Source organism: Pseudopodoces humilis, chromosome 7 (genome assembly GCF_049639895.1).
Source record: "Pseudopodoces humilis isolate 2021_Gansu_Grassland_sample_001 chromosome 7, ASM4963989v1, whole genome shotgun sequence".
In the NCBI taxonomy this organism is placed as follows: domain Eukaryota; kingdom Metazoa; phylum Chordata; class Aves; order Passeriformes; family Paridae; genus Pseudopodoces; species Pseudopodoces humilis.
The window spans coordinates 43,052,249-43,073,354 of NC_142206.1; the positions used below are offsets into that span (position 1 = coordinate 43,052,249).

At 42.0% G+C, this 21,106-nt stretch overlaps 1 protein-coding gene across 4 annotated transcripts in view; it reads right to left on the reverse strand.

Moving 5' to 3' along the window:
- The window catches only part of STON2 (stonin 2), a 75,808-nt gene that overhangs the window by 12,227 nt on the left and 42,475 nt on the right, over window positions 1–21,106 (reverse strand). For all 4 annotated transcript variants that reach the window (XM_088057318.1, XM_005520209.3, XM_088057319.1 and 1 more), the window contains exon 5: window positions 115–1,950. In XM_088057318.1, coding sequence (XP_087913444.1) covers window positions 115–1,950 — 1,836 coding nt within the window. The remainder of the gene's footprint in view (window positions 1–114; window positions 1,951–21,106) is intronic.

Sequence of the window (21,106 nt, forward strand, 5' to 3'; positions counted from 1 at the left end):
TTGGTATACTACAGAGGATGATATATCTCTCACCATTTAAGCTCAGTATTTCCATCTTTCAAAATACATAACTCATTCTAGTTTATTCCTGCAGAGATGGTATGTGCCACTCACCTGAGTTTTTGTCAGGCAGTCGGTTTATCCTCCATACGATGGAATTAAAGGCATGCTCGTATTTGGCAGTTCCCAAAGTTACTCTCATTACTGGCTCAGAACCAGACACACTGGTTGATCCAAAAGTGGCTCCCTTGTTCACCTTGGCTTTCAAAGATTTCTCCCCCAGGACACTCTCCCTGCGGAAGTTCTTCACCCACTCACTTGGCACGGGGTAGCGGATCATCACGTTTTCACAAGGGACCTGAGTTAAAGGGTCGTGATTGGAAGAGAACCCCGTGGACATCATCAGCCAGCTCTGCACCTCCACCTCAGCACCATTGATGCTGGCAGCTGTCCTCAGAGTAAAAGGCAAACTTTTCTCAGCAAAGACAGTCCTGAATCGCATCAGTTCAAACCGACAGGCATCCAGCGGGTTGAACAGGATAATACGGGAGTTATTAAACATATCCTCATCCACACATGAATGGAACCGGCAGCTGTATAATTTAATCCACTTAGTGGTAGTAGTAGGCATAATATCCTGCCTTGCAACTATTTCATTCCCTTTGATCAGGATATCATTAAGGCCCAGTCTGCATTCTGCCAGGCCAGAAAGGAAGCTGAGAACATAGATATGAGTCAGCACACTGTGCTGGAGAATCACACTATCTCCCTTGGCCAAGATGCCATGAAACTCATCCCTGACATCCACAGTGATTTCTTCTTCCTGATAATTCAGTCCTACTGTGCTCAGATCCGTTGATGAAGCTGGCAAGTTCATCAGTGTGTCTTGCACAGCAGTGATGAAGCTAAGGAAGTCTTCATAATCTGTAGTCCCAAGTTTGATAATTTGCTCTCTCTCTGCAGTGTGTGCAATGGCTGGCTTAGGCTGATACTTCTTTTTCTCCTTGTATGTTGTGCGATCCAACCGCACGCTGTGTATCCTTCCATTCTCATCGTAGTTCTGCAGTTTGCGCTCTGAAATCTCATGATTGATTTCAAGTTTGAGTTCCCGAAAAGGCTTCTCCAGTCCCTTCTCATAAAAAAGTTGTATACATCCACTGTTGGTCAGCTTGACATATATTGGTCCCCAGTGCCTGGATGACATAATGTTCTTCTTCTCTGGGATCCTCAGCATCATTGGCCATCCATCCTTTGGCTGAGCTGGTGCCAGGTTAAAAAAAGCTGCCTCCAGATCATATGGCATCATGGGGTCATCATCAGGCAAGGTAGGACCACTCACACGATCTGGGTCTCCAATCTGGAGCTGTTTGAGCTGCTCTACTGCATCTGTGTGGGTTACAGTTTTGTTTCCCTCATGGAAACTGATGGTATCAGGCTCTTGATGGAGAATAATGAGAGAGTCTCTTTGGCTTTTGCCTGGAGCGCTGGAGACAGAAGAGCTTTTGGAACGCCTCTCTTGCTCCTCAAAGAATGAGCTGAATGGATTGATGGGTGAGGGTTGGACATCTCGAAGCGATTCATCCAGAAAGGGATTGGTAGCACTCCATGGTGGTGTTTCAACAGAAGGCAACTTGGTTAAAGAGGAAAGATCTAATTTTTGAATTTTGGAGAGGTCTCCCAGTGTGCTTTTAGGACGTTCTCTTTTCTTTAAGGATGTAGTGAGATTAAAGTTAACATCTGGAGTCTGTGTTTCTGCAGGTGGGGTATCTGTTTTCAAGGGAGAAAGGCTCTGCGGTGAAAAACTGACTTCATTGTCATCAAAAGTCACCCAGCTGGGAAAGCGAACTGTGGTTGGGGTAGATGAATGGCCATTCATGGAGGTGTTGTTCAGCTGCCAGTTGACAGCCTCCATATCTATCTCTTCATCTTCCTGGAGAGATGAGGAATTGTCTTTAAAAAAAGAGGGGAGGGGAGGAAATGTCAGCTAATTATTCTGAAGTTACCTAGTTCTGTCCTTAAAAAAAACCCTAGGGTCTGCATGCCCAAGGAAGGCCTATTCATATGTTGGGCAAGAATAAGATAGTCAAAAGACCTGGCTAAAATGCTGAGGAGTCAGACAAGAATTAATTAAATGATACGCAGCTGAACACAGAGAAGGAATCCAGAAAGAAACATTAGAGGAATGACAGCAATGATTGTACTCATTGAGACTGATCTCATCCCAACATAATGACCTAAAGGAGAAACCACATGTCACGGTGATTTTTTAAAACTTCCCTCTCTAAACTTTCAGGATGCATTTCTTCTCTACAATCATCTTCTCTTATTTGCCTGGAATGTTCCCTCACTCTTGTTATCATTTTCTTCCCTTTTCTGTCCCCATATCCTTTGCTCTAGAGAATAATCCAACAGGAAGAGGAAAGAACATTGAGGAAGAGCACATGTCCAATCTGTCCCCACGTACTAGTCTGTGCATTTGCCGTTACTACAAAAGCACATGGGGTATGGTGATGGCACTGTAAAAGGTGCCCAGGTGTGATTTTTCCCCAGGATGTGTTCAGTAAAGAGACTCTTTGTCATACCCAGTGAACATGAGTCTGACAGTCCTTGGATGTCTCTGAAACATCTCTCAGAGAAGCTGTAATCTAGGGATATATGTTAGGATAAGGAAAAACATGTTTATCGCTTGTGTTGTGGAAGCTGTCCTCATCCTCTCTCAGGACAGGGCACCTTTGACTGCTATTTTCCTAGTCTTAAGCTCTGCCAAGAGACTTTGTAGAAAACTGTATCACAGTGTGCTATTTCAGTCCCAGCTCTTCCCAGGATTGTTGTAGTGGTAGTAAGGTGTTTTCCAAAATGAGCACAAATTCTCAGTGTTAAGGAATTTAATTATTTTCTTCCCATTTTCTTCCTGCTGAGCTAATGAATCAGAGTGCTCCTAAAAATGAGCAGCCAGCATGAAATTATACTGAGTAGTTGCACGGTGTTTGCTCTACATGGTACAGCAGTGCTGGCATTTGTGCTTTTTGCTTCTTCCAGACATCCCATGTTTTACACAAGTCACTGTTCTACAGTAAAAGTGAGAAGTAAATGTGAAATGTAGCACTGTGGTACAGCTGTACACCTGTGATTTGAGCTTAATTTGCAACAACAACAACAACAACAATTTAAAGTCATTATTTAAATTGCCACCAGTTCCCAAAAAAGATGAGCTTGATTTCCATTCTGCCTCAACCATAACAGACAATTTGAATATTTATTTCAGCTACCATTTAGAGTATGAAATAGGGAATATTCATGCTAGCTGAAGTGCTGCCATGAGCTCATTATAATGTCTTGGCTAACTTGATATTCTGGCCCTCTCATTCCAGCAAAATCTAAGTTTACCCAACCTTAATACAAAGCAATAACAAGAACAGATGGCTTTTACAGACTCCCCATCCACTGCAAAGTATACATGAAAAGAAGTGCCATTGCCTCAGTTTCTCAGATTTTTTTTTTCTCTACCCTGCCATCTCACTCCCAGCTTTGCACAGTGCCTGTCTGCAGCCCCTGCTACTGGTCACACTACAAGGTGCAGTGGTGGATTCTTTATCTGCTAAGTATTGCCACAAGGCTATAAATCAGCTTGGAAGGAGGAAACAACAACAACCCAACTGACTATTATCCACAATCACTCCCTTAATGAGAAAGTAGTAAAGAACCCACGAAGAATAATCTGACATTCTTCTGATCCTCAGTACACACCAATGTGTTGTCTGTACTGTTTCATGTCTTTCCAGGACTTTGGTCATCCAGCACGTAGCACCCTGAAGTAAAGGTTTTATGGTATTTCCAGGAAAACAGTCTGTTTCTTCTAGTACTTATAAAATTCCTGTATTTATAAGATCTGGGTTGCTTAAGAGCAGACCACCTTTTCTCTGCCTGCAATTGTAATTTCCTTGTGACAAGGAAAGAAAGCTTTGGTTCTCTTTAATGTATCATCTTTTAATTTTTTTATTTGGCTAAACCATCAGGTAGTATCATGTTACTTGTGCCTGGGGGAAAGGGAGCCATCCAACTGCTAAAGGACATTGATACTGCAAAGTGTTTGTGATCAAAACTGCACTATGAAAGTAGGAAGAAGATCTGAGGGTATTACATACCTTTCAAAAAAGAAAGGTAGATAACAACTTTCAGAAATGGACCTGAGCAAATGCCTGAATTTTCAAACTTCTGAGTACTGATCTATTTTGCCTTTTGAGTGAAATTAGCTCAGAGCTTCATGGTATGACTGTTCCTGTTAACTGAATATATTAATTTACGCATAATTCAGATAGCTCTTTGAACTTTAGTCTGTAGTAAAGGCATACCCTTAACATGTCACACCTTCCAGAGGGGTCCTGACTTCCCTGAGGTAGTCTATACCAGTCCCTCAGACAAAACAAGCACTGCTAAGATTTCTGTTGGCATAGCTGGATCTCTTCTAGGGCTCTTTACGTAAAGTCCACCAGACATTGGTATACAGACTTGGGTCTTTAAAGATCATCCAGTTCATGAGGATGCCAGCAAAAAAAACTGTGGTGTCTGTATAAGCAATTATAGAAAAGCAGAAAATGCAGGTAGACAGAATCTAGAAGAAATCAAGGACCAGGCTGCTGTGCAGTTATGTCTCCATAACAAAGGTTATACTTCCACATAGTTTCCATGATATCCACATCTGGTAATTTTCTTGCTTCCCATATCCGAGTCAATACAACTGTGTGCACATTTTTTTTGGGTGGTCTGTCACGTTTCTGATCTTACCAAGAGAGATGGCATAATTTAAAAGACATTTGAATGGGCCATCACTTTGAAGCGATACAATTGGACTCCTATTTCCAGCCTTGACACCACATATGTGGCTCTGGGAAAACATCACTATCACATTACATCACATCACATCACATCACAGCTTCTAGTTCTCTTCCCGCATTTTTCTAATTTCTGACTATAGAAGTGTTACATGTGGAATACTGTCCCTCTGTACCTCAGTATCCAGACATTTCTGTGACTCTTGCAGAACACAGCGTAAGTGGGTAAATGCCACAGAAGTGGATAGAAACCTATAAACTGATTCAATTAATAGTTCTGTCATATCTATGCACTTGAAAAGACTTTCAAGTTTTGTACAAGCTATGAAGCCAGGCCTACTTTCATCAGTGTTCCTTTTCTCACAGCTGTTAGTGGTTCAAGGTCAAATCTGTTACTGCTGCAGAGAGCAGCATAAACATAGAGTAGGAAAGTGCACAGAAACCAGTTACAAGAGTATACAGCTCAAAGCACAGAAGACTTTCTGTCCACAGGAGGGTACTACCTGCTTGCTTTGCATGGAAGAAATCCCTATGAGGATAACAGTTATTACATCCACATGTTTCCTAGGTACCTTTGCTATCTATCAATTAACAGGACAATTTCTTCCCATGAGCTTCAGAACAGATTTTGGAGACAGAAGAGGCATCCACCTTGTCTCTTTTCAAGAAGATTACAAAGGGCAGCTGTAAAATCCCAAACCTCTTGACCACCAACACGCAACAGATTGCAATATAGATTTGTAAGCACTCCGCAGAATTTTGAGTGTCTGTGCAAGTTACGCCATTTAGAAGAGGTGACTGCTCACACAGGCCATGCCCTCTACTCTTGCTACTGAGCACATCACATGCAAAAATTTAACAGCAATTTAGTTCTCCAACATGTTGAACTTAGTATAAAAGTTAAGTTTTATGGCACAGCTAAGACACATTTCAAGATCACCACTAAATAAACAGCAGGAGAAGGTTCAAGATGAAAGACTGAAGTCACAGATCTGATCTCTGCGCTTTCCTCTCACTCATTCTCCTCCCACTTGACTTACTACTCAGGTCATGTGGGATGGCTTCATCCTTAGGTAACTTTTCAATTCACAGTGCTCTGCCAAATCACAACATCTCTTTGAACACAATTGTCTAAATTTAGGCCATGTAAATCTGGCTTGCTTAAACCTAGTGTAGTTGCATCCCAAATCTATACTACAACAGTACTACATAGACTATTCCCAGCAGTGGCTTAGTCACTATTCAAATACAATGCCTGTTGCTTGGTTAACTATTCCAAATTCATCCTAAATCCTATAAGAAGTTTAATTGTCAAAAGAAGTTAAATCATCTAAAGCTACAAAGAAGTTATATCATGGAGCTTCCAGATCTATTTAAAACACAATGAATTTCATCTAGGTTCAATTAATTTATCCCCACAAGTCTCTATAAGAACTGCTGTATTTTATTTTAAATGTAAGCCATCATGCAGATACTAAACTGAAGATGGAATACAAGAACATGATGACTCAGCCCTCACAGCCAGGTTGCAGCAGCCGTCATACTACAAGAAAACTGTTGAAAAGGACAGCCCTCTACATACCATCTTAAAGGACCCTAAAGTTTTTGTTGACTTTCTCCATTGATGTTTTGACTTTTTCTAACAATTATCTCTCTACACAGAAGTCTGTGTTTATGGGAAGGAAGAACTACTGTATTTCAGGCATTTGTGCTTACAGCGCTTCATTGCTCAGAGTTATTTGTGTTCTCCACTCACACCACCCCTTGCTGCTTGGAGAAGGAAAAGAGCATCTTCCCAGCAAACGAGACTGAACTGACCATTAGGACACTGGTTTCATGCTACCAGAACAGCAGTAGTTGCAGCTGTAAGTCCCACTGCACTATGCAGGAAGCTATCCATCATTTTCCTCTTCTCTTTTTATCTTTATTCAACTAAAGAATTGTTTTAATTAATTTAATCAGAGCTCTTTCACTCTTCCTTGAACAAAGAAAATGTTCAAGATAACAAAATTAATTTGCAACACAGAAGTTTCTTGCATAATTTAATTTAAAAATACTCAGTATTTTTATTGTGTTATGTTTATTGAGTAGTTAAAACTCTGATTCATAAAAAAAAATCCATACCAGCGGTGTGTCAGATATAGTATGGAATAACTGAAAAAATATTTCAGCAATTCACAGTCTGTGTACAGTGAACTCCCCTTTCTCTTGTACACATCTTGGCAGCAACTACAGCAAATTTTATATAAGTTCCTTACGTGTTCTGCAGTCTGTATTATGCAGTGCCTAAGAAATCAGAATGTATCTGGCTAATCTTAAGACAAAATCAAGCATCTGTAACACATTGTGCCCAAAACTGATAAAATACATTTGCGCAAAAGACATCCATATTCAGAAAATGTTCTTTCCAGATCTACTGCTCAGTTTTTAGCCTGTAAACACTTAGAAGTTAATGTACTAATACTCCTACACAGACTTACAGTCAAGAACAAGCATACAGCCTATCCAAAAATCACCAGAACATTGCAGTAGAGAGAAATATACAGCTTTTAAGTGTAAGTGCCTGTGTCTCCAATTCATACTAATTTATCATTTGAACAGTAGACTCTAAATTAGACATGGTTCATACAAGTAATGGACAAGGTTGTAATGTCTTGAATAAACCGTTACATCTTTACATCGGGCAGGAATTATGTGTTAGAAGCAGTTACTTTTAATAGGAATAAAATTCTCCTAGTCATAGCTAGAAAACATTTCATACTCCAAGTAAAAACGCTGCTTATCACTTAAACATAGCTTGCTTTTTTTTTTTCAGTGAAGATGGCTCTAAAAAGAAACTGAAGTAAACACTTTTTGCTCTCTTTACATTCTTAAAAGAGTGGGGTTCTCCTCTTGTGTAACACAACAGTAGTGAATGGGTCCCAGAACTATTACAGAAAAAGAGGCTTTTTGATTTAGTCCATATGAAAGCCCCAGATCAAGAGAACTCCTGAAGATCAGTTCATGTGTTTCTATTAGCTGGCCAGAAGGTAGTACATTAACACTGATATAATTGGAAGAAGTGTTCAAGATTTTTACAAGATTTATACATGACTATGCCTGTTCAAAGAATTCACATGTTACAAGTGACATAACACTATCTGTTTATAATTAGAGTCAAGTTGTGAACAGATCTCACCTAACTGGTGGAGAAAAGACTAAAACCTCCTTCTTCTACCTGAGAACTTATTTCTATTAAACAAACAGGTATATTCATAAAGTAAATGTCTTAGCAAGTAAGCATATCTACATGATTCATTACAAAGCACCTTCATTTCTACCCCTGAAGACATGGCACAAACATGACTGACATATTTTTACCACTATGTCATCTAACTGTTCTCAGCAAGGTGTGCTCAGCCCAGAGGTTACCAAGACAGTGACTACACCCTAGACTTAGTCACGGTTACTACCATGGGAATACTTACACTCCCACTTTGGGTAGGCAAGACAAAGCCTGTGTGTGAAGGGACACAGCAGAACTGGAAAACACCAAGCTGAACCTGTTTCAGCAGAAAGATCAGTAAGAGAATGAGAGATTCTCTGCAGAAGAATGAATCACGCTATGTCATCTTTCATGCAAAAGGAGAACAAGGAGCAGATGAGAAGAACAAGACATGTACATTTTTCAAAAGTGGTTCCTTTAAAAGTACTTTGGCAAAGATAAATGAAGAGTTTTCCTCAATGTACTTTGGACTTTGCTTCTCTCCATAGATGTCTGCCTTCCTCTCTGATTTTAATCCACAGTACATACAACATATCCTTCAATAGTGGAACTGCCACTGAGATGAGACTATTGACCTCGTGAAGAAATGAGAGTGAATAAGGAAAGAGAAATGTGTCTGCAAGCTCAGGATGTTTCATGAAGTTGGTATTTGGCAAGCAGAACAGATCTGTAGCCAACCCTATAAATGCAAAGACAATCCCACTCCATCTTGGAGGAGCTGATGTGACCACCCATTGAACAAGCTCTATTTTGCAAAAGGCAATCACATAAATCTCTCATATGCAGCCAATACATTACTTCATTACACTATAACTTCTCAAGCAATGTATGACAGACCGGTAACAAAGCACAGAGGTTTGCACACCTTGTTAGTTCTGTCTTGAGTACTGAGGTAATACCACATGGAACAAGCCTGATATTTGCAGTGCCAGACTGCAGGTGGAAATGTGTCAGCTACTGGATCCACTCATAATCTGGGGTCCCACTGAGCAGCATAACCTTTGACAGCAAAGCAACACACTATGGTCTCACTGAGTAATGAATTCAAAGGGCTGCTGTAGTACTGCATAGGTGTGGGGTCTGGCCCTGATGAATAAATGTGAGAAATGTTCCCATAGCCATAGGAAAACCCAAGGCAGGGGACCATCATGTGTGTTAAGTGGGTGAAACACTGGCTATTGCCAGTCCTTCAGTTCAGAAACTGTACTGGTAGTGACCACAAATGGTAACATCAGCTGATGACAGCTTGGTAGTCAATGCAAAATAACTGGTTCTCTGATTCCTAGGTAGGCAGTTCATGCATGGCTGAAGCCAGTGTCACCCCAACTATCTGCTCAGTCTTGTGCTGATTCTTTAGCAAAAGAAGACAAGTCAGTCAGTACACAGGGATGTTGAATAAGCCTGTACCAGTGCTCAATCTACTGCTTACAAAACTAGATGCTGTACATCATTTAGAAAGAGAATATTTTACATCTTAAAAATGCGCTGCTGCAAACACTTCTGGATCCTCGTAACATTTAAAAATAGTAGCACAAACTTCCTCATTCCTGTGCCCAAGGCATTTCCCAGGATCAAGTTTTATATCATATCAAGTCAGCAGCTCACATCCTGTCTGCCAGATACGTCTGCATATCTCAGGTCATGCGGTCAAGAGGTAATCTCATACACTACCTTTACCCTGAGCAATACCAAAATGATTTACAAGTTATGTCACTGCTGGTATTTAAAACAAACCCAAAGACCCATTTAGAAATGTCTAATGTAAGATTCTGTGGAAACTTCAATTTCAGTTATGTATTTTAATAATTTAGTTACCTGTTGAACTGTGAAGACAAATGTGTTTCATAGACAAGACAGCTGATACATAGCTATAAATTATGGAAGACAGCCATGCTCAACTTTTGCCTGTCGCTAATACTTTTCACCCCTGTAGCTTGTTATGCAAACACTTTCTGTTTAAAATGCAGAGTACACCATGTAACTGCATGAGAGTAGCCAGTTTGGCCAGTTCTTCTTGACTGAAAGCTTATGTGAGCTCCAGGCTACAGGGAAGTTTTATGAGCTAACAGGTGAGGTGCTCAATGCAAAGGTGAGAAGAGCCATAACAAAGCCACGTGTACCTGAATTTCTTCCTTTTTTTTTTTTTTTTTAATTCTGAAGGGATTTTTGACACATAACACAAAGGACTGAAGGTAACTGGCCAGAAATAGTGTGAGAAAATACAAAGGACAGCCTTATCTACATGCAATGCCTGACCCACATAGATGCCACTGAAGATGCCAGTTCAACACCCACACCTTCAATAAAAAATATTAATTAAATGTGCCTTAGAAGCAGGATGATGCAAAGGATATGACACAGAAATGGGTTGCAAAAGCCTTAGGTGCTAATCTGAACCATGTGACTAAGTGACCTTCAGCTAACAATTTATGGCCTTTGCTCCACAAGTTTTCTCTCTGTAGCAAAGCAAAAATACTGATGTAATGGAAAGTCTTAATGGTTACTGTCATGTGTGTTTGATAAATAGATGATTGTAAGTCATGTGAAAGCTTGTGGGTTTTCTAGGAACCATACAGGATAAAGGGAATAAGCAAGGAAGCTCCTGTAGGGAATAAAACAATTGTAGAGGGTAGAAGCTGTGGCCCTTGACTGAGGAAAGCTTTTGTGTGTCAAAGTAGTTCTTTGTGCATTGGCCATTGCAAGCAAGTGTATCTGGATGAAAAGAGAAAGGTGGAGAAACTGGAGTAAACAGCTAAGGTTCAATGCTTACATACCAGACTGGCTGTGAACTGTAAGGAAAAATGCTGGGCTTTTGCTTCTTCCTTTCTGCTCCTCCCATAGGCTGAAAAACAGGGTACTGTCCACACTACTCAGATGCCAGGAGGATTCCACCAAAAAATATTGGAGGCAATATTTGCCTGAAAAAGGCTTACCAAGACCTTGGAAAGCAAATGCTTGCAGCAACAGATTATGAAACATGCTTCTTACAGTCAGACAGACTCCACTTTATTTGGTTATTGTTCTGTCATTGTCTTCAAAATTCATACTGGGCTGCTGCTAAGGTGGTTGCATGGTTGAGTCAGAATGCTGCATTGCCTGCTTTCATCTCTTGAGGCCTTTAAAGATGTGTTTTGGATATACGTTGAGCATGACAATTTAGAGAGACAGAACATATTAGTCTTATAACATAAGAAATATTCCCACTACTGGTAACCTAACTCCAGCCTCCTTTACAGTGACACTGATCTCAGTTTTTGCTCATCAAAAAGAAAGTGATGCTACAAGGGTTGTCTTGGAGAGTGTTACAAAAAGCACAGCTGCACCATCAGAGTTTGTGCCTGCCCTGCCAGTCTGGCAAGCACAACCATACCACCACCAACTTCAGCCAGCTTTGGTAAATAACAGAGTTGACCCAGTTCATTGTATACATGTAACAAATTAACTCCCAAAGAGGGTGGAAGACAGAATACTTGTCAGCTTGTTCATCCAAGTACGTTTTAATTAATTGTCCTGCTATACAGCCCTCTGTCCAAGTCTGAGAGTCTTGTTATCATCCTGTGGTGTTATCAGCATGTCATCTCCAACCTCAAGGCAGCTGTCAACCAACCGGGGAGGATGCTATGACAGACTGGCTCGTTTTACGATATATTGCTGTGATTGATGAGGCCATTTCCCCTTTCCACACTCATCTGCTCCAGGCCTGAGACTCCCTTAGCATGACCAGTCCAGGCTCCAACCATAAAACCCCAGCTGTTGTGCAGCTATTCACAATTGCAGGAAATTAACAGAACCAAATACTGGGCTGTTGCCTATCTTATGTCATTTGGAGTTTTGTTTTTCCTTTTTGTACGTATGTGTGTAGCTGCCACGGCACACAGGATTATTCAGGGTTGCTCCACAGAAACAGCCAAACAGAAATGATCCAACAAGCAATTTCTTCCTCCCCCCTTGGACCACGTTGGTTTGATTACAGTGCATGGGAGGGAGGCGTGGGACTGGCAAGTGTGAAAGTTTGAGCAAAAGTCTCACCACAAGAATGGAAAAATGTAATTCATTATGTTATCACAGCACTGTGGTGAGAAGTGAAGAAGAAACCTGTACTTCAATCCTCTGAACTGATCTTAACTTCCCATCTTCTCATCTTTAACAGGCATCTTCAATCCAAACTATGATTCTGGCTGCAGGCAAAATACAGAGTATACAAGGTCCAAATTTCTGTTTGCTAGTCCTAAACAACTTCTCAGACAACTGATTTCCTTTATAATTTTTAAGTTTTAGCAACCCTCACCACCACCTAGTCTTAGCTGTATGTCCTATTTCATCCCCAAATGATGCTCACCATTCTTTGCCCGGGAATGCAGAGAAGGGAGGAAAAGGGAATCCTGAAAATCCTTGTCCCGAGGCAACAGAAGTAGGAATCAGGCAGGGTACTAGAGCTGGATAGGGTGGAGCTCTGACAGTGTCAGGATAATCCCTGTACAAAACACATCACAGAAAGCTAAGTGGAAATAGACTTCTGCATTCTGGAAATGTGGAAGGGACCTAACAGATCTCTTCAGGGTACAGAACAAGATTAGGGAGGGGAAAAAAAAGGTATGGACAGCGTGACAGGAAGCCTTACCGCCTCTATCACCAAACTGCGTAGCTGGTTTGGTGGTGGCGCCAGAGATGAGAGCTGAGCACAGAATGTGACCAATGTGAAGGAAAACAACAGGGCCCCCACAGCTGCTGTGCCCTGTAAACAAAGCTCAGCCTTCTGAAGGGCCATGTGAGATTTTGCAGAAGAGTCCTGAAAGAATTGAGGTCTGCCCAAAGGAAACAACAGGGATTAGAGAAATGAGGAACACGGGGTAATAAGATGAGGACTTCACTGACCTTAAACAAAAGCTACTAAGATTATAAAATATATATATTTTAATGTATTCCTACAAAAAGATCAAATGAACATTCAAGAAATAAATGGGCAACACTTAAATGCATAATCAAAATACCCAAAAGCAGTATCTTACAGAGTGGCACTGACTGGTGGAGGAAATTTGACTAGAGTTACCTAAGAAGAACAACATTGCTATGGACAAGAATGACTGCTCACTTCACTGGTGAGCATACTGTTCTAACATTTCAAGAACTGATCTTATCCTAGGAAAAGAGATTTTTTTTTTTTTCCTTCATGAGATAACGCTGCAAAATTACTTCAGTATATTAGGAAAATGGGGGTGGAAGAAATTTTTTGTCCAGTGGTCTATTTTGATAAAGGACTTATATAAAATGTCAGAAATAGCTGTCAGATGAGAAAGTATCACCAGTGGACTTCCACTAGCTTAACAAGTCTAGAAGAAATATCTAAACTCATTTAGGAATGTAATGTATTCTGATCTTTTGCACTGCTTCTCCTCAGTTTGCAGATTTGTACCACTCATCTAGGTCACATCAAGGTCAAATGGCAGAAACAAAAAGACCAGTCATGTGGACAAGGATATGCACACTATGGAAAGGTTTGAATTTAACTTCTCACATGGAATGGCATTTCTTGTAGGCTTTGTTCAGAAAAACACACATGAGCACTCAAAGTCATGCAAAAGAATTCTGCCTTCCCACTGGCTTCAGGAAAGCATGTTTCTGCTTGAGACAAGGAAAGAGAATGTACTGGGAGTGTGTTTATTTGAACCACAATTTTAATGCTCTAGAAATGCTGACAGCTTGCAAGATTAAATTCTGTATTTACTGACTCAGCAGCATCCTCCCCCCTAAATTTCTCCATCATCATCGCACCACAACATAAGGGGGAAATTCTAGAAAACAAAGTATCTATGGACATTTGGCAAATCTGCACTTGAGTTCTCTGAGCTGGATCTAAATAAAACTGTTTCTTGGGGTCAAGTCTGATGATTTTGGATATGAAAACTGGTTCACCCATAAAGCAAACTGAAACCCAGATCTCTCGTTACATGATCTGAACAGTTGTCAATGGCAGCAGCCTGACTGTGCAGGGATAAAAACCATGCCACAGTCCTGTGGGTGAGCCAGTCTCCTTAAAAATTGTTTCAGGAGGCATCAGGAAGCAATTACCAAATCCCAAAAAAACTTATGACCCCTCTCCTTCTTCACCAACTATCACTTGGGAGAAGCCAGAATTATTTTTCTCCTCTCTCCCATACAGTTAAAACATAATTTAAGGGGATTTCCCCCCCGCCCCCCCTTTAAACTTTTAGCCCTGTTCAGTCTCTTTGTGGCGAGCCTTTTGTCTTCGGGAAGAGGCTATTTCGCTGGAAGCCGATGGAAAGACAACTGTCCGGCAGACAATGGAGCTGTCTGCAGAGCAGGCGCTTCGGAGCGGGGAGCGGGATGGCTGAGCCAGAGGCATTCCGGCCTGTTGCCATAGCAGCGGGGTGAGCGGGCTGCCCTCCCCGGCCGCCGGCTGCGGGGAGCCCGGGCTGGTGTCCGTGCCTGGGCCCGGAGAGGGCAGAGCAGTGCCGGGAGCCCGGGCTGGGTGTCCTGCGGGCCTGGGCAGGGCAGTGCCGGGAGCCTGGGCAGGGCAGTGCCGGGAGCCGGGCTGGGTGCCCTGCGGGCCTGGGCAGGGCAGTGCCGGGAGCCGGGCTGGGTGTCCTGCGGGCCCGGGGAGGGCAATGCCGGGGCTGCGCGGCCCTCCCTCACTGCCCTCGCTACAGGCTCCCCCGCAGGACCGGCTTGTACGGACAAGCCTGGGCGCTAATTACAGAATTTGAACTAGATCAAAATAACATGCACCAAACACGTTAAAAGCATTGCGCGCCTGGAACTGGCATCCTTCCGGGTCCACCAGAAATAGCTGGGAAAACAGAAGGTCCCTGGCTATGGTCATTTCACAGAAAGCTCCGGCTGATCAAGGATGTTGAGCGGGTAGCTTGCAATTTTAACACAAAGCAGGAACTAATTCTACATATTTTATCTATTTCTCCAGCACAGCAGGGTACAGCAGGAACCATTAGAAAGTCATTCAATGGAAGTGGCAGTACTTTCCCAACACAGGGAATAAAGACAGATAGCATTAGTAGCATTATCGTCTGTAAACACAGGTAAGATTTGAACAGGAGGGCAGCTCCTGGAATCCTATATGCTTTCCCCAACTTTTGGCTCTCAGCACCGAGTCTCTGTATGTACATGTAGCTCTGGAGTATGCATATTTTTATAATCCACACCTGAGTCTCACTGTCCAAACTGAAAAGTTCTGGTTGCTTTTGTGATAGACAAGACCTTTTTCTCAATGATCTTAGATGGAAGAAAAATAAAAAAATCTATTGTCATCCTCTTATTTCACTTCTTACTCTTATTCACTGTAATGCTTGGGTACCAAAATTGAGGGAACAACATCAACCAGACAAAGCAATTCCCTTTTCAGCCAAGACCAGCATTACTTTTGATTTGGTTGGAAGAACAAGGATCCTGCCTGCACCAGCTGTCCACTCCAACAGTTTGTAAACAATAAGTTTTATGTAAGTACACCAAAGTCTGAGTGTTTCTTCACTGTCTTTTTGGCCAGCAAAGCAGGCTGAAAATCTCTTGAGAACAGGAGCTCTCATGAGAGTATATGAACTTCAGGTCAGGACAGGGTCTCCTGGATCAGCATTCCTGACAACATTTCAGTGATTCTCTGTTGGTCCCAGCTGGAACCTGTACATGCTGAGGCAGCTGCAAAACAGACAATAAGCTCAACTGAACAGCTTCCAGCTTTGGTAGAGCTCTGGAGTTCAGCTTAAATTTGGGAAGGAGAAAGTTCAGGTTGGTTCTTTTCATTTACATTACTTCATTAATTTCTTAACAAGGGACCACCTGGAAAGGGGATATTGCCCTGTCTGCCCATGGATGGCCAGATGCCAAGCAGATTGCACTACTGAGTGGATATATTCCTCAGATGTCTGCACTTGCACGATGCAGCAGATAAAAGATATGTAAAGCAGAACTCCTATATCCTGCAAGCAGCAATTTTGCTGAAGTGGCAAAAGGGAGCCTTTCTTGCTACACTGAACCAGTAGGAGACTTAGATGGAAATAGTTTTGTACACCTCATTCACTGTTGACTGTAAAGGTGTTTTACCTTAAATGCTATCTTCAGTCGTGTGTACTTAGGGATAATGTGCATGGATTTCCTTCAGGTAAGGAGAGTCAGAGGGAAGTAGGCAACATTATGGGATGGATGGCAACTTTGGAAGCAGTGATTCTGCAGAAGATTTGGATGATTATCAGCTCTGATGTGATCTTGAGACTAAAAGAACCCATATAATAGGATTTAGGAAGAGACAAACATGACGAGGATGGGAAATAATTTCACCTGTGTATTTAGTATGGTTTGATTCCTGGTAGAACTTGATCTTTTGTCTAGAATTCAGGAGCATATAAAAACTGAGAATTGTTCAGAAAAGATTCACAACAATACAAAGGAATAAAAACTACCACACATCAAAAGATAAAAGCTCAACCTATTTAATTCGCTCTATGGAAGATTCAGGAAAAATCAGTCTGTAAGCACCTACACAGAAAATTAGAAAAGAAAAATTGCTGTGATCTAGTAAGTGATATGCAGTAGTTGGTAGGCAACATGGAGAAACTGAAATTAAAAACCACGCAGAGGCAATTAACCACTGAACTGATTTACAGTGCTCAGTGAAGTCACAGGAGTGCTTTAGGCAGGTGAGATTATTCTAGTTCTCACAGGAACTAAATCAGGGATGTGCTATGTTTTGTGATATGCAGAAGCTCCAGCTACATGATCACTTTAAAGCTTTTAGACCTTTTAATCTGCATGGGAAAAAAATATAGCAATGGTTATTTAAGTGCCTCCATCCCACTCCCCTGTTGTGTGATGAATTTCAAAACGGCTGAATGAATTTTAGTGCTGTTCCCTCACAGAAAAATAATTATAAAACTAAATTGGATGTGGAGAGTTGATGTCAAATTGAGCATCTTGGAACTGAGTGTAAAAAATGAAAAATTTAGTTTTTCAGATTTTACAAAAAGTTACAAAGAAAGCCAGACCAATATTCAGAAGGCCAAGTATAAACATATCTGTGAGGATGTCCTCACACAACCTGCTCTCAAAGTACTCAGACATACACGATCCTACACATGATACTGCAGTATTAAATGATATCGAAAATAACAGAGTAATAAAATATTTTGCATGCGATTACCCTTCCTTATATAGCAAAACTTAGCTGAAATTTTCTTTCTTGCACTTCAAAACTCGATTCCTGATGTACACTTTTGTGTAAATCCAGCTTCTTATTCCTGCATACATGGGGGAAATGCACTGCTTGTGCTTTCAACAAATACCGAGGCACTGAAATCCCTTAACAATGCAGCCTTGACGAATCTGAATTGCTCACTCACCCACTGAAATTCTATACAGAACAGCTCAGAGCTGTTAATCTCACAGCAAACCCTGCTTCCAAACCTTCCCTTTCTTGAGCATCTCACTGGGCACAGACACAGATCTCCATTATAATTTCAGCAATATTTGCAGAAAATGAATGTAGCTCTTTTCGTATGTTTCATTTTATCTTCTATACAAAGAAACAGGCAACTTTTCCTCCGTCTAATCAGAAGAGAAATAACGTCCCAGCAAAGTTCACGAACCAAACCACCCTCCTCCCCCACGCGCTCCTAGGCTCTACAACACGGTGCGTCCGTACCAGCGCAGTGGGCGCTACGAATAAGGCACAGGAGGAAATCAAATGCCGATTTAGCTGCATACAAAAAACGTACAATTCTCTTTTTAATCACTTGTTCTCAGGGGACGAAACGTCAACTCTCTGCCTCATCCTACCAGTAGCGCTCACAGCACCTGTAAATAAAACTTTCCAAAGTCAATAATATCGTGTTGGAGGTTCCCCTGGACTTCATGGGCTGAAGATGCTTGCCCCAATCTCCTTTCTCTGTAGGATCAGCCATCCCTCCGCCTGCCCAGGCGCGCACCGGCCCCGCTGCTGCAGTACCTTGCTTCTAAAAGAAGTTTATGCGCTGCTCCTCCTCCTGCTCCCACCGAAGCACGAAAAGCACCCCGAGGCGGCCGAGCTGAGCGGGTCCTCTCCTGGCTGCACTCCCGGGGCTCGGCTCCGGCTGTGCCGGCCGTGCTGCGGAGGAAGGCGCCCTGCCCTGCCCGCCGGAGCTCCGCGCCTGCCGCGCCGGCCCGCCCGCTGGGCAGGGCGGAGGTGGGGAACTGCAGGTTGGGGGCAGGTCTGGCACACCCAGAAAAGCAGGAGGTGGGAGACGGACAGACACGCAGGGAGCAGCCGGCGAAACGGGGGCGGAACTTCACGTTAAAGTTCCAACTAAACCTCCGAAGTGTTGGGGTTTCCTCCTCCAGTAAAAAAGCTGCACTTTTTTTGGTGAAACTAAACCAAACTGCCAAACATTTCAGCTGATCACCTTGCAAAAATGCAGCAGGCTGCTCTCGTGTCAGCAGTGGAACCATTGTGTCCCGTTAACTCTTCTGTCACCAACTGGCTTTAGGACTGGGATTTCCTTTTGTCCTCTCAGGTGAACTGTTTTGGATTTACTACAGGCTGGGTAAAAACAGAGGTAACTTTTAAATGCAAAGCACATACCACATCTTAAAGAACTCAGTCAGACAGTCATTTCTAATCTCCTTGGAAACGTTTTCCTATGTTTTTCAATCACAGACACGAGTCTCTCTCAAATTAAAGAAATTCAAGGGTGGTTTTTGATCACTGGAAGGATATGAGATTCCAGTGCAGTCTTACAGATGGAGAATGAAAGGAATAAACCACCTGTTTTTAAACACCAAGCAAGACAAATTTATGACATCAATAACAGGATATGTCCATTTGTGATAGCAGGAATTAGACTTAATGATCCAGGAAGTTATTGCCAGTTCTTGCCGTAAAAGGAAGGCGAAGGAGACCCCACCTATGTACCCAGGTCCACCAACAGAGTGCTCCACCTGCCAAATACACTTCTAGGTATTCCCAAATGTCCTGTTTCAGCCTGTATTTTTTCTCTCCTTGCCCTTACCTCTGCCCCAAGCAGTTCAGGTGTAAGACTGAGACATTCCTTGGGTTATTCAGGTTTTTCTCATTTCCCCTTATTGATTAGTATGTAGAAAAAAAAAAATACACGTGATATTTTGACACACTGAGGAAAACAGACAGATTGTTTGAAGGCAAGGTTGTCTGTACAATTGGGAAGTAATGCCAAAAAGTATCTGGCATACAGAAAAATTACTGATTTGTCATTTACCCATCAAATTATATTGGTATAGAAATAATTTTAAATACATGAAATTAACCACAGAAGGTAAATAGCTTTATGGTTCGAATGGTGGAATCTGGAAACATGCAGAAGTAAAAATGAAAGGTCAAGCTATGACTTCTGGGCGTTGGTACAATGGTGATTGTGAATTAAATGATGAAAGGGGGTGAGGGTAGGTGACGGAATGAATGCAAGGACAACTGTGTGAATCCTTCCTGTGGGAAAGATGCCAAATAGCATGCAACAAAGCTGGTGCCTGCCAGCCTGCAGAAGAGACTGCCTTACTAGAGGGATATGTATGTGTTGATAGGCAAGGAGTCAGAATCAGTGGTTAGATGCCTTTCCTCAGAAAAAACCCAAAACAACTAGTAAACTAGGAATGGCCACATGCTATCCTTACTTGTGCCAACCTATCTGTCTAGGCCTTCGCCAATTTAAGCCTGTACTACTCACCTGAAATTAAACAATTAATGGAAGAACCAGAACATTTGTTTTGTAATCCCCCCAGGTCTGCCAACCATGAAGCTGTCCCTTATGCAACACCATCATGCCTCACTTCCCTCCCACACCTTGTTGTAACAACTTCATGTAGCAGACAAGGCGCTCTCTGTCAGTGTAAGAAAAAGCTGCTTTCACACAGGCTGAAAATTCCCAGGCTTATAGCAAGTTCAGACTAAAGCAGAATGAGATTGAGAAATTAGCCCAATGACAAACTGCTTGAACAAAAACTTTTAAAGGTGTGGGCTTAAACAAACATGCTGCCTGGAAAAAATGAAAACTCAAATCTACTCTTGTGACTTCCCAGGTGAACAGTGTTTGTTTTCTCATTTTATCCTTTCCCTCCTCAGCCAAGAGAAAACTCCATGTAGATAGTTTTGTTTGCTGTTCTGTCTGTTGCCCCAGTCTTTTTGTGTGGAACAGTAATGTAAGATGAGCAGGGAGATGAAGTCATCTTTCCCCAGACTCCTCTTTTGTTTCTTGTTCCCAATTAGGGTCCATAATTAATCTGGCCACCACAACAGAGCACTGCATGGGGTGCTGGGATATCACAGACATACTGAAGCAAGGTTGTTTCTCAGGAAACAGGTTTTTCTTCATAAGGTGGTAATCCCTTGACCTTCTGTCTAATACAAAAAAAAAAACCTTCTAAAATGTGAACATTAATTAAACTCAAATTAGGGACAGAATCAGATTTGTAGGGAAAGAAATAAAACCTGCTTTCCAAAAAATACACACACTATAGAGCTGTTATTTTCTCTAAGCAGACAATCTCAAAAACTGTCAAGAGCCTTTGTGAAAAATTTAAAGGATAAATTCACTCTAAAATGCCTGTTAAGCTGGTTACTCAGCCTCTGCTTGGCTGCAGGAAACCTATGTTCAACTCTGCTTTTCTCTATACAAGAGCTCAACTGGAACTTCATGTCTCTCATCCTAGAGAAGGATCCTACCCACCCTGCTATTGCTAGTTTGGGTCCAGTCTGCCAAAACCCCACCTTGGAGCTTGATGGAAGCTCAGTCAAAATCCAGTGTGGCCACAATACCTTTCCAACAACCCCTACAAAAAACTAAAACCAGGTGATAAATATTGTGTGTCTAGTTTGGCACTTCAAAGACTGTCCTCTGGATGTTTGACAGCCCTCTGACAGATAGTGCTGTAAATAGCTAACCAATATATCTTTTACTGCTGGGGCCTGTTTGGCAGTCTAATGCAGAGCAAATCGCTGAGAGGTCTCTAAATTCTCCCAACTACCCCTGAGAAGGTG